Raw genomic sequence first — 14,651 nt, forward strand, 5'->3', positions numbered from 1 at the left:
GCAACTGTGTATCTCTGCTCTTTAGTATTTGATCCTTCTGATAGTTGGAACTTTGGTTTGAGTAAAACACCACATCCTTGTTAGGTCTGACCAGATGACATCTTGTGACTCAGCTAGAGTGTCCCAGGGTTTTCATAGTGCAGGGACATAACTCTCAAGTGTGTGGAACTCAAGAACATAATCTTGGAAAGCAAAAATGGGTATGTTTGAAGGAATAGTGGTTCCAACAATGTTATATGGTTGCAAGGTGTGGACTATAGACAGAGTTGTACGGAGGAGGGTGGATGTGCTAGAAATGAGATGTTTGGGGACAATATGTGGTGTGAGGTGGTTTGATCAAGTAAGTAATGAAGGGTAAGAGAGATGTGTGGTAATAAAAAGAGTGTGGTTGAGAGAGCAGATGAAGGTGTTTTGAAATGGTTTGGTCACGTGGAGAGAATGAGTGAGGAAAGATTGACAAAGAGGATATATGTGTCGGAGGTGGAGGGAATGAGAAGTGGGAGACCAAATTGCAGGTGGAAAGATGGAGTGAAAAAGATTTTGAGTGATCGGGGCCTGAACATGCAGGAGGGTGAAAGGCGTGCAAGGAATAGAGTGAATTGGAACAATGTGGTATACCGGGGTCGACATACTGTCAGTAGATTGAACCAGGGCATGTGAAGCGTCTGGGTAAACCATGGAAAGTTGTGTGGGGCCTGGATGTGGAAAGAAAGCTGTGGTTTTGGTGCATTATACATGACAGGTAGAGACTGAGTGTGAATGAATGTGGCCTTTGTTGTCTTTTCCTATTTATTCTACTTTGTCGCTGTTTCCCGCATTGGCGAGGTAGCACTAGGAAACAGACGAAGGAATGGCCCAACCCACCCACATACACATGTATATACATACATGTCCACACATGCAAATACACATACCTATACATCTCAAAGTATACATATATATATATATATACACACAGACATATACACATGTACATAATTCATACTGTCTGCCTTTATTTATTCCCATCCCCACCCCGCCACACATGAAATAACAAACACTCCCCCTGCAAGTGCACAAGGTAGTGCTAGGAAGAGACGACAAAGGCCACATTCATTCACACTCAGTCTCTAGCTGTCCTGTATAATGCACCGAAACCACAGCTCCCTTTCCACATCCAGGCCCCACAGAACTTTCTATGGCTTACCCCAGACACTTCACATGCCCTGGTTCAATCCATTGACAGAACATCAACCCCGGTATACCACATCGTTCCAATTCACTCTATTCCTTCCACGCCTTTCATCCTCCTGCATGTTCAGGCCCCAATCACTCAAAATAATTTTCACTCCATCTTTCCACCTCCAATTTGCTCTCCCACTTCTCGTTCCCTCCACCTCTGACACATATATCCTCTTTGTCAATCTTTCCTCACTCTTTCTCTCCATGTGACCAAACCATTTCAAAACACCCTCTTCTGCTCTCTCAACCACACTCTTTTTTATTACCACACATCTCTCTTACCCTATTATTACTAACTCGATCAAACCACCTCACACCACATATTGTCCTCAAACATCTCATTTCCAGCACATCCACCCTACTCCGCACAACTCTGTCTATAGCCCACGCCTCGCAACCATATAACATTGTTGGAACCACTATTCCTTCAAACATACCCATTTTTGCTTTCTGAGATAATGTTCTCGACTTCCACTCATTCTTCAATGCTCCCAGAACTTTCACCCCCTCCCCCACTCTATGATTCACTTCCACTTCCATGGTTCCATCCGCTGCCAAATCCACTCTCAGATATCTAAAACACTTCACTTCCTCCAGTTTTTCTCCATTCAAACTTACCTCCCAATTGACTTGTCCCTCAACCCTACTGTACCTAATAAACTTGCTCTTATTCACATTTACTCTTAACTTTCTTCTTTCACACACTTTACCAAACTCAGTCACCAGCGTCTGCAGTTTCTCACATGAATCAGCCACCAGCGCTGTATCATCAGCGAACAACAACTGACTCACTTCCCAAGCTCTCTCATCCCCAACAGACTTCATACTTGCCCCTCTTTCCAAAACTCTTGCATTTACCTCCCTAACAACCCCATCCATAAACAAATTAAACAACCATGGAGACATCACACACCCCTGCCGCAAACCTACACCCCCATACACATGTATATACATACGTCCACACACGCAAATATACATACCTACACAGCTTTCCATGGTTTACCCCAGACGCTTCACATGCCCTGATTCAATCCACTGACAGCACGTCAACCCCGGTATACCACATCGATCCAATTCACTTTATTCCTACATACAAGTCCATTTGCTTTTCTAAGTATTTCTCACATACATTCTTCAAAGCAAACACCTGATCCACACATCCTCTACCACTTCTGAAAGCACACTGCTCTTCCCCAGTCTGATGCTCTGTACATGCCTTCACCCTCTCAGTCAATACCCTCCCATATAATTTCCCAGGAGCACTCAACAAACTTATACCTCTGTAATTTGAGCACTCACTTTTATCCCCTTTGCCTTTGTACAATGGCACTATGCAAGCATTCCGCCAATCCACAGGCACCTCACCTTGAGTCATACATACATTAAATAACCTTACCAACCAGTCAACAATACACTCACCCCCTTTTTTTATTAAATTTCACTGCAATACCATCCAAACCCGCTGCCTTGCCAGCTTTCATCTTCCACAAAGCTTTTACTACCTCTTCTCTGTTTACCAAATCATTCTTCCTAACCCTCTCACTTTGGACACCACCTCGACCAAAACACCCTATATCTGTCACTCTATCATCACACACATTCAACAAACCTTCAAAATACTCACTCCATCTCCTCACATCACCACTACTTGTTAACACCTCCCCATTACTCCCCATTTCACTGATGTTCCTATTTGTTCCCTTGTCTTACACACTTTATTTACCTCCTTCCAAAACATCTTTTTATTCTCCCTAACATTTAATGATACTCTCTCACCACAACTCTCATTTGCCCTCTTTTTTCACCTCTTGCACCTTTCTCTTGACCTCCTGCCTCTTTCTTTTATACATCTCCCACTCATTTGCATTATTTCCCTGCAAAAATCGTCCAAATGCCTCTCTCTTCTCTTTCACTAATAATCTTACTTCTTCATCCCACCACTCAGTACTCTTTCTAATTTGCCCACCTACCATGCTTTTCATGCTACAAGCATCTTTTGCACAAGCCATTACTGCTTCCCTAAATACATCCCATTCCTCCCCCACTCCCCTTACGTCCTTTGTTCTCACCTTTTTCCATTCTGTACTCAGTCTCTCCTGGTACCTCCTCACACAAGTCACCTCAAGCTCACTTACTCTCACCACTCTTTTCACCCCAACATTCTCTCTTCTTTTCTGAAAACCTCTACAGATCTTTACTTTCGCCTCCAGAAGATAATGATCAGACATCCTTCCAGTTCCACTTCTCAGCACATTAACATTCAAAAGTCTCTCTTTCGCGCGCCTATTAATTAACACGTAATCCAATAACGCTCTCTGGCCATCTCTCCTACTTGCATACGTATACTTATGTATCTCTCTTTTTAAACAAGGTATTCCCAATCACCAGTCCTTTTTCAGCACATAAATCTAGAAGCTCTTCACCATTTCCATTTACAACACTGAACACCCCATGTATACCAATTATTCCCTCAACTGCCACATTACTCACCTTTGCATTCAAATCACCCATCACTATAACCCGGACTCGTGCATCAAAACTACTAACACACACACTCAGCTGCTCCCAAAACACTTGCCTCTCATGATCTTTCTTATGCCCAGGTGCATATGCACCAATAATCACCCATCTCTCTCCATCCACTTTCAGTTTTACCTATATCAATCTATCATATTCTCCCACCACTTCTGTTTCAGTAGTGCTACTTTTTCCCTTGCTCTCCCCTCCTCTCACTAACCCCTGACTTTACTCCTAAGACATACCCAAACCACTCTCCCCCTTTACCCTTGGGCTTCGTTTCACTCAGAGCCAAAACATCCAGGTTCCTCTCCTCAAACATACTACCCTATCTCTCCTTTTTTCTCATCTTGGTTACATCCACACACATTTAGACACCCCAATCTGAGCCTTCGAGGAGGATGAGCCCTCCCCGCGTGACTCCTTCTTCTGTTTCCCATTTTAGAAAGTTAAAATACAAGGAGGGGAGGGTTTCTGACCCCCCCGCTCCCGTCCCCTTTAGTTGCCTTCTACGACACGTGAGGAATGCGTGGGAAGTGTTCTATCTTCCCTATCCCCAAGGATTACATATATGCACGCCTTTCTGGGAGCGTTGAAAAATGTGTGGAAGGCGAGAGCATTGTCTCGGAAAGGAAAATTGGGCGTTTGAAGGAATAGTGGTTCCAACAATATTATATGGTTGCGAGGCATGGGCTAGAGATAGGGTTGTGTGGAGGGAGGGGTTTGTCATTTCATGTGTGGCCTAGTGGCAACAGGAATAAATAAAGGCAAGTATGGATTATGTACATGTGTATATATGTATATGTCGTATGTATACATATGTATACGTTGTAATGTAGGTATGTATATGTGCATGTGTGGACGGGTTGGGCCATTCTTTCGTCTGTTTCGTTGCGGTACCTTGCAAGCGCGGGAGACAGCGACAAAGTATAATATATATATATATACCTCTGTGGAAGGTATTAAGAATATATGGTGTGGGAGGCAAGTTGTTAGAAGCAGTGAAAAGTTTTTATCGAGGATGTAAGGCATGTGTACGTGTAGGAAGAGAGGAAAGTGATTGGTTCTCAGTGAATGTAGGTTTGCGGCAGGGGTGTGTGATGTCTCCATGGTTGTTTAATTTGTTTATGGATGGGGTTGTAAAGGAGGTAAATGCAAGAGTCCTGGAAAGAGGGGCAAGTATGAAGTCTGTTGGGGATGAGAGAGCTTGGGAAGTGAGTCAATTGTTGTTCGCTGATGATACAGCGCTGGTGGCTGATTCATGTGAGAAACTGCAGAAGCTGGTGACTGAGTTTGGTAAAGTGTGTGGAAGAAGAAAGTTGAGAGTAAATGTGAATAAGAGCAAGGTTATTAGGTACAGTAGGGGTGAGGGTCAAGTCAATTGGGAGGTGAGTTTGAATGGAGAAAAACTGGAGGAAGTGAAGTGTTTTAGATATCTGGGAGTGGATCTGGCAGCGGATGGAAATATGGAAGCGGAAGTGGATCATAGGGTGGGGGAGGGGGCGAAAATTCTGGGAGCCTTGAAGAATGTGTGGAAGTCGAGAACATTATCTCGGAAAGCAAAAATTGGTATGTTTGAAGGAATAGTGGTTCCAACAATGTTGTATGGTTGCGAGGCGTGGACTATGGATAGAGTTGTGCGCAGGAGGATGGATGTGCTGGAAATGAGATGTTTGAGGACAATGTGTGGTGTGAGGTGGTTTGATCGAGTAAGTAACGTAAGGGTAAGAGAGATGTGTGGAAATAAAAAGAGCGTGGTTGAGAGAGCAGAAGAGGGTGTTTTGAAATGGTTTGGTCACATGGAGAGAATGAGTGAGGAAAGATTGACCAAGAGGATATATGTGTCGGAGGTGGAGGGAACGAGGAGAAGAGGGAGACCAAATTGGAGGTGGAAAGATGGAGTGAAAAAGATTTTGTGTGATCGGGGCCTGGACATGCAGGAGGGTGAAAGGAGGGCAAGGAATAGAGTGAATTGGAGCGATGTGGTATACCGGGGTTGACGTGCTGTCAGTGGATTGAATCAAGGCATGTGAAGCGTCTGGGGTAAACCATGGAAAGCTGTGTAGGTATGTATATTTGCGTGTGTGGACGTATGTATATACATGTGTATGGGGGTGGGTTGGGCCATTTCTTTCGTCTGTTTCCTTGCGCTACCTCGCAAACGCGGGAGACAGCGACAAAGCAAAAAAAAAATATATATATATATATTATATATATATAATATATATATATATATGTATATATATATATATATATATATATATATATATATATATATATACATATATATATATATATATATATATATATATATATATATATATATATATATATATATATATATATATAGTGCCATTATACAAAGGCAAAGGGGATAAGAGTGAGTACTCAAATTACAGAGGTATAAGTTTGTTGAGTATTCCTGGTAAATTATATGGGAGGGTATTGATTGAGAGGGTAAGGCATGTAAAGAGCATCAGATTGGGGAAGAGCAGTGTGGTTTCAAAAGTGTTAGGGGATATATTTTTCGACCCCGATATACCACATACTTCCAATATATTCCTTGCACACCTGTCACCCTCCCTGGGAGCAAACGAAAGTAAGTTAAAACTGGCTCCCACGGAAAAAGAAAGAGGTACACCAGCGCTTTCGGAATGTCAGAACAGAGCATTTGTCTTACGTCCACTTGTACACTAATGGCCCTAAGGCGGATGAAAGTGTGTGGTTTGTTGAAAGTTCCCTCAGGTACCGTTAACTAAGGCATACTTCCGTTTTCTTTTGTATGCGAAATGATTTGATAATAATAAAGCCATGGATTACATAATCAAATCCAGTCACGTTAAAGCGGTTATTCTTTCAAATTCGTTATCGGCTCTAATAGCTATAAACTCTGGTTTCACAGCCGAATGAAACTCGGGAAAATATCAATAAACTAAATTCATGTGAAACGATATGTGTCTGGTCATTGCAACATTTATGGAAATGAATAGGCAGACATGTTGGCTAAATCCGCATTTCTTCTGTTACAGAATCAGTGAACCAACCTGACCACTAAAAAAAAGATCAAACAAGAAATAGCAATCCTATATGCTTCCTACAGACAAAACAAAAGAGACGTCCAACTCGTGTCAGCCCACATACGTCTAGACTCTTGCAACACGCCTACAATCCCACATAGACAACACATTTCCTCCCAGATGTTGGATATGCAACACAATCTTTTCAATAAATCATATAATTTACTGCAATAAATACACAAAGATTCAAAAGAATATTTCCATTAAAAAATTATGACGGCAAACATCCTTACAGACAATAACAATTTTGTAAATAAGCTGGTTATCTTTCTCAAGGATATTGAAATAATCAAAATGATATGATAATGCATTAGCTTCTCACAGTGGCGGCCCTAACCACGGTGTGTCTATTAATATGGGGGTTGGTAGTGTGATGGGTGAACTTGTCACACATCACACAACAGCCACTAAGTGGGTTGGCTATTTCACATAGATTAGTACTGCTATGGTGTTGGGCTGGTGAATCATCGATGTGTTCAATATATCCTATGTACATGTGATGTTGAAGGTCTGTCTCTTTGCCGTCATTTTCGCAATTCCTTATTGCAGACGTAACAGTGGGTGCTGTACCGACTGGTTGGTGCAATATCCACAAACACCTTTCTTCTTATAGCATTTACATTATTTGAAATAGAGATGTATTCTATTATTCACATCAAGATAGGATCTATATGATAAGAAGGTGTAGGGACTAAATTGATAGCATTTAAAAAGTTTGCATGCTTAATGAACTTAATAGGTCGCTGGCCGCAAATTCCAACCATGTAGACAAAACAGACGAAAGTGAATCCCATGCAAGAATATGAAGTGCTGTTATTTGTATTGGTAAGTTTGTTTTGCAAATTACATTTGTAGATGAAAACGTCCTTTCTGAAAGTAAAGTCAGATAGTTTCATTACTAGTAGACACTGGGTTGTTTCCCCTTTGAAACGAGCTCGGGTAAGTGGACAGTAATATTATTGATAGTTTCTGTACACCGTTGTGATGACAGATACCTGCGGAGCATGATTTACAGCAATTTGATGAAAGCCATGCTCATGGCCAGGCAACATGATGCAGGATGGCAACAAAGTGTAAACACTCCTCATGTAAACAAACACAGGACACCAGGCCGTCTTCAGCTGCAGATTTGTATCAAATTCGTTTAATACTTCTGTCATTTCGTCTTCAAGGTGAAGTTTCTACAGAATGTTTTGATACTTTGAAAATGTATTACTTATCTACCTTTACATTTATTAACCGAGGGTTTTATGTGCTATTTATTACAGTTATCACCATGCATGATGGTGGTAAATGAATTCATCTCTAAATGATACTCCCCAGGTATGATTATCATTGCAACATAGTTTAGAAAACATCAAGTATAGAAAACATGAAAAATATTATGAGCAACTTGCCAAAACTAGCACCAGAGCAGAGCAAAACTAAATAGTTACAGATCTTTGCACGTAATATTTTAGGATGCAACTAAGTGTATAATTTGGTGCATTTCCGTTACTAATAAGCGAATGACCATTATTTGTATCATCCCTACATGCTGAAGTTAAAGGTAAGAGATATGACCAGTCTATTTTACAGGAGAAAAAATGAGCAGTCAAGTATTTGCAACACAAGGAAGAGCTGTCCAAAAATGTACATATTTGTAGCATGTCTAATTCATTTTTGTGACTATGGTTTTGTTAGTCCAATTATCGGCATCCTTTGATAGATATCTGGAAAAGACACACCACTTCTGTGGGTTTCTTTTCTTAATTTTTTCATATGGAATCTTTGTTGCTACTGTAAGGAATGATGTAAGAGTGTGGAATTTTGCTGTATTACGCTTTAAAACTATATTTTTTTATATTGTTATTTGTAGGGTTATGAGAGATAGGGAAAATTTGGAGTTAGATAATAACAATATAGTATTGTAGATTGTGGAAGTCAAAGAATATGCACTTTTAACATGTAAAGACTGCAGTATGGAGAATTTCTTGAAATTATGTATTTTTACAAAAAACATAGTGTGTCCAGTTAGGCTAGGATTTATGTGTGTGTGTGTGTGTGTGTGAGTGTGTGTGCATACATACATACATAGGCTCAAAGACATGGTACACATATGAAAGGGTAAGAAGAGGGAGCAACATAAATGTAAGTATCTCCTCCCATAAAAAATAATCTCATTTTTTGTGTGGTTAGGAATGTAAACTGTAAGTCAGATGTCTGAGATATAAGAATCTGACCTAGTAGGGGAGATATCTCGTAAGGATTAACCTAAGCCCTAAAAATATGTTGACATCTGTGCTTATCCAGCATGTTTTGTAAAACAGATTAAATTGGATTCAACCGTTATGACGCATGGTGGCATTCACTGGAATGTATAACTGATTAAAGATAATAAGCATTTATTTCAGTGCTTTACAGGTAAGAAATTTTGTTTTATTGCAGCTTAATTTGCCTTGTATACTGACACAGGAATTGAATAAGCTTTTTAGATTCCAAACAAGTGCCAGGTGAATATCTGTTGACAGCTGTCAGCAGGACAGTCAAGTGCCAGGTGAATATTTATTGACAGCTTTCAGCAGGACAGTCACTTTTCTAATGTCCTCATGCATAGTGCAAGGATATAAAAAAATGATGTAAGACCATCATAGGTGGTGTCCTTTCAGTTCATTTACTGTTTGTAAAATTTCAACATATAACAAACGAGTCAAACTGTCAAATTTATATTTCGATTGTTTTACCCCACAGTTTCCCTTCACTTCAAAGCCCTGCCTACTGTATGAAAACTTTGAATGAATTGCAGGTGGTACACCTAAAAATCCCACAACCAATAGCACCTATACAAGCAATACACAATGTAAAGATGCCTTGGGAGAAATTTCATTCATTTCTTTCATCTATAGAGGTGTTATGGGCTTTCTAGAAAATTGCCACACCTTCAAGTTGCTCTCTAGGTAATGTCATATTTAATGGGTGTGCTTTTATCTCAAATGAAATTGAATGTTCGGTTATGCACTAACATATTCCTAGGTAATGTTTTAACATATTCTTCACCCAACTTTACCTTTGCTCTGCTCCAGTCTTGATTATTGATTAATGGAGAAGTAAATATGTTTTATAAGGTAGCTTCAAGCACAACTTCAGAATGTCCGTAATATACATTTGCTGTGTTTGATTAACCATGTCATAAAAAATTGTAAAGTGGATACGTTTCTGGAAAAATATGACCAGAATTTTCTTTTGTAAAGTTTAGCTTAAAAAAACATGTTACATTGGAAAGGTTATTCTCGGATGGTGCAGCCTCACTGAAGGTAAAATATCACTCATTGTGTAACTGCAAGTGGGTGAAGTCCAGTCTTCCCTGTATAAAGATATATCAGTATTTAAGATACGCCCCTTATTAGATAATACTTGGCTGCAAACTTTACTGTATATTTTTGATTTAGTAAGGAAATACTAGCATACATTTATTTTTCTTAAGATTGTTCTAATGATGCATTTATAAACTTTTCAGACTAGGAAATCATGAATCCAGAGTTGGCTGAACAAATGTTTGAAGAAGGTGGAACATTGGTTCTTTTAGGTATGCCAGTGGGAACAGAGTTTGGTATTGATTTGAACTTATGGAATGTTGGCAATAGATTCAAAGGTGTTAAGATGATTCCCCCTGGTCTCCACTTCATTTATTTTAGGTTAGTATCTAGGATTATAATATTTGCTGATTTTCACTTCTGAAGAATAATATGATACCAGAAGTAGAGTTCTTCATTGTTTTCATTGATAACTGTGGGCTTATTTTTAGACTTCCTTTGTGGGGAACATGCAACAAACATAATGAAATTGCTTTGTGAATGTTGAAAAGTCATATTAAGATTCATAGTGTCATATGGTTCATGCAAGTGGAAAGTTTTGATAATGTTGGTTATAGTGTATTTGTACTTTGAAAAGATTAAACCCAGCATCAGTTGCACATGTTTATTGGAATAATGTTTTGAAGGGCATCCTCCTTCCTTCTTAAGCTTTTTGTCTTGAATATAAAGAATTAGAAACAATTTCAGTATGTGAATGCCTGTGTGATATTTAGTAAAATGCATAGCTGTAGTTATGATGTTTTAGTAATGCTGTACATGACTTACTGTATGGTACTGATATTTCTAAATATGTTTTCTGATTTGTCTCTTGCTTTGTTTTTCATTTTACCATGTGATTGAACTGTACCTACCTTTTTATTTTATGAAAGAGGCTCCATTTGTAGCAGAAACCCTCATTGACAGACTTGAAGTACAATGTGAAAGAAATGGAGAAAAAAGAAAAGAATAGTTAGAGTGTTTATGGAAGTAGAAAGCATATTTTCTTTTAAGAGGGACAAGTGATGATATTTAAGAATGACAGAGAAAAGGAATGATAAAGAAGTATTGAAGATTACTCAGCTAGATGAATTTGGAGACTTAAAAGTAGTAATAATGTATCCCCTTTTTCTTATTTTGTGTATATGTTTTTATAATTGGCAATTTGGAGACTTAAAAGTAGTAATTATGCATCCCTTTTCTTATTTTGTGTATATGTTTGAATAATTGGCTGTCTTTTTAACTTAAATAGAGAAAGTGAATTCCACATGCAGGATCCTAATTTTTAACTTTGCTTTTCTTGAGTAGGCTTTTCAATTTCTGAATACTTTTAGCATGGACAGAACTTTAAAGCAGAGCAAGACAATTAATGAAATAAAAAGAGCAGAAGAAATTGAGAAAAAGAAAGGAAAACAAGTATTAAGGAGGTGGAAAAGTTGCTTTTTTAAAAGGAGCCGGATGTACTCGTTAGGAAAGTCATGAAAAGGTAAAGACATTTGAATATGCGCAATGGAGAGAAAGAATCAGACGTTATAAAGGCTTACCCTTGATCTGCTGATAGCCACAGTGTAATTGTGTGATGCAGAAATTATATAGCTTGCTCTTTCCATCCATTATTCTTTCTTTATAGAAGTGTTTATTCTCATCTTTATTTCAAATTGCTTCTTTTCTCTCTCCATAACCCCCTCTTTTTTTTAATTTGAATCCCTCTCTTCTCACATACTGGTTGACTTTTTCAAGCTTGTTTTTATTTCCTTAAGTTGGGATGTCTAGTTGCTGATGCTCAAAGTTTCAGATGTGTTCTTGAGCACCCCCTTCTCTGTTCCTTCTTCGGGAAAAGTAAAACAGGAGGGTTGGATTTCCAGGTCTTTGCTCCCACCCCTTTTAGTTGTCATGTACGATACACAGGATATACATGGGCAGTATTCATTCTCCCCTATCAAGGCTATCCCATTAATGCTACATTAATGGGATACCCTAGCCTGAGCCAGGAACCCATTTTATTGACCAATCCCTAGGGGTGGATGAACATCTGGGTTTTCTTTGGTCCAACTGCCGCATCCAGGATTCGTACCTATGCGCTTGGTCCTAGATGGCCCGTGAATGCATCACAGGATGGTTAGGGAGGTAAATGCAAAACTTTTGGAGAGGGGCGAGTATGCATTTATATACATAAATGCCCATATATATATATCAGTATATGCACATATACATACATATACACATACACAGATATATACATTTACACACGTATACATATTCATGCTTGCTTTCATCCATTCCAGTGCTACCCCCACCCCACAGGAAACAGCACACTTGTCTGTGATGATGTTATGAAAGTGAAATTTCACTTCAGTAGGAGTTCATACAATTTCATTTAACATGTAATTATTCAAAACATGGCACTACATGTTTCATGGAGACAATCCACTCCTCAGGTGCCAGTACTTGAAGTTATTAAAATTCCAACATCACACTTGGTTCTTGCTGTCCAATACCAATCTTTCTAGGCCAAGCACTGTCTTCTTTGTATGGTCGTAACCCTTGTAAGGGAGAGTGATTAAGGAGGGTCAGGTGGCGGGGTTTAACTTGGTGGTTGGGTGTGTCCTGAACAACTTTTTTATGTTTTCGTGTTTGTCATTTCTCCCATAATGATTTGGTTAGTGCTAGGATGGGCTTTAAAATTACCTGGGGACAACTTTAAAGTTCTTAGTATTAGCAATTAAGACAGATTCAGTGACATTATGCATGACATAATCAGCAGAGGGGTATAGAATAATGGGATTTTCAAGATCTATGGGGTGATTTTTTTGGTGCATTACACAAAGAGGATATATGTGTCAGAGGTGGAGGGAACTCTGCTTTACACATGACAACAAGAGAATGGATGTGAGCAGATATGGCCTTTCTTCATCTGTTCCAGGAGCAACCTCGCCAATGTAGGAATTGTCGATCAGGTATGGGATAAATTTTTATACATATTCCCTAAAAGAGTACATCTTACCCTTATCCCATGTGGAGTGCTACCTTGAAGCAGCAGGAACCCCATAAAAGGTGTTCTGGGACTGCAGAATACACAGAATAGGCTAACTACCAATATTAGCTCAGTATGTAAATAGAATATGATATAATTCCTTATCTGATCTTCCTTGCAGAATTCAGCATGAAAGCACATAGCTACAAAATTTTTCCTTTGCAGTGCTGTGAGTCGCCAAGGAGACACAGCACCAAGGACAGGATTTTTTCACATCTTCCAGCAGAGGGAAGTTGTACTTCGACACTATGATCCAAATACTGAAGACTTGAAAGTGGAAGGTAAGCCTTACAGCATTCATTTTTGATAATTAGGAGAATATTTTATTGAGCTGTCTTGCAAGTTCTTTATTATAGTGTATCAGGAATTACACTTGCTGTTATCACTCATTTTATGAACTTATAACAGTGCAAAATCTTTTTATCATGGGTGCTCCAGGACTGGCCATTAATAGGAGACTGTAAAGAATTTCTCAAAACCAACACAACTACAAAAATTGATCAGCAAAAAAGGGAAGCAGCATTTACAAATGGGAAATGTTTGCAGACTGCAAGGGGAAAATTACTGCTGTTTTTGCTTTAGATTGGTAATTCTGTTCTTCTTATTGCATTAGGCCAGACAATTTTATCCCTGTTCATAGTATAAACACCTGCTCTAGACCTCAATTTATGAAGGTTACCTTTTTCTCAGTTGTTTTTTCCCTTCAAACTTTTTTTTTAGATTAGTATACTGTTTGTTTCAGTCTTCAGTTCATTAAGCTTGAAACAAGAACCTGAAGTTCTATTTTTTGATGATGAGTTTTGCTAAATCATATTTGAGAGAACTTTGTTTGATTACTAAATTGAATATCCTCTAATTGTGAGGAAATAGAATTGTATTGTGCATATCTATTTTTGAAATGTGGTTTTCGTTAGTGACTATGCATTTCTTGTATTCGTAAATAAAAGTTTTTTGTAAAATATTTTGGTACATTAAGGAGTCCACCATAATTGTATCCCATTAGGTTTATAAGTAACTTTTGGTCAGAGCTAATATGGAACATAAGAAACAAAGAAAGTAAAACCAGAGTAATACATTGATGTGTAGCTTGTGAAGTATTCAGAGAAACAGAATAGTCTTTAGGGTTTGGTTATGGATGGTGTGGCAACTTATTTGTACTGTTCAGACACAGACTTTTACACACTTGAGGCCTAATCACCTTTGGTTTTAGTGCAATACATGTAGCAGCTAGAGTGTGGATGTAAGCAAATGTGACATTGTTCATATGTTCCTGGTGAAGCCCTGTTAAACCAGGAGAGGGCAAGCAAGTATGACAAAATCCTTTCTTCCCTGGAGTTTTAATTTGTTATATGCAAGTAGTTCTGTGTTCTTCTTACAGTTGATGTTTTCATACCTCATTTGTGATTATAGCTGTTTCCATTCTTATTCACCTTACTCATTCATGAATACTCAATATTTGATTTTGATTTTCTT

The 14,651-nt window shown here is 38.7% G+C and overlaps 1 protein-coding gene across 7 annotated transcripts in view; it reads left to right on the forward strand.

The window, feature by feature from the left end:
* The first annotated feature begins 7,160 nt into the window (after positions 1 to 7,160).
* LOC139763308 (protein AAR2 homolog) overlaps positions 7,161 to 14,651 on the forward strand; it is a 33,884-nt gene continuing 26,393 nt past the window's right edge. The window contains exons 1-4 of one of the 7 annotated variants that reach the window (XM_071689328.1): positions 7,161 to 7,640; positions 9,546 to 9,751; positions 10,312 to 10,489; positions 13,344 to 13,459. In XM_071689328.1, coding sequence (XP_071545429.1) covers positions 10,323 to 10,489; positions 13,344 to 13,459 — 283 coding nt within the window. In that variant the 5' untranslated portion in view covers positions 7,161 to 7,640; positions 9,546 to 9,751; positions 10,312 to 10,322. Of the gene's footprint in view, positions 7,641 to 7,690; positions 7,755 to 7,792; positions 7,988 to 9,545; positions 9,752 to 10,311; positions 10,490 to 13,343; positions 13,460 to 14,651 lie in introns of those variants that run through there. The other 6 variants (XM_071689326.1, XM_071689327.1, XM_071689330.1 and 3 more) reach the window with 6 other exon arrangements.

The sequence above is a fragment of the Panulirus ornatus genome, chromosome 46 (genome assembly GCF_036320965.1).
Source record: "Panulirus ornatus isolate Po-2019 chromosome 46, ASM3632096v1, whole genome shotgun sequence".
NCBI classification, from domain to species: Eukaryota; Metazoa; Arthropoda; class Malacostraca; order Decapoda; family Palinuridae; genus Panulirus; species Panulirus ornatus.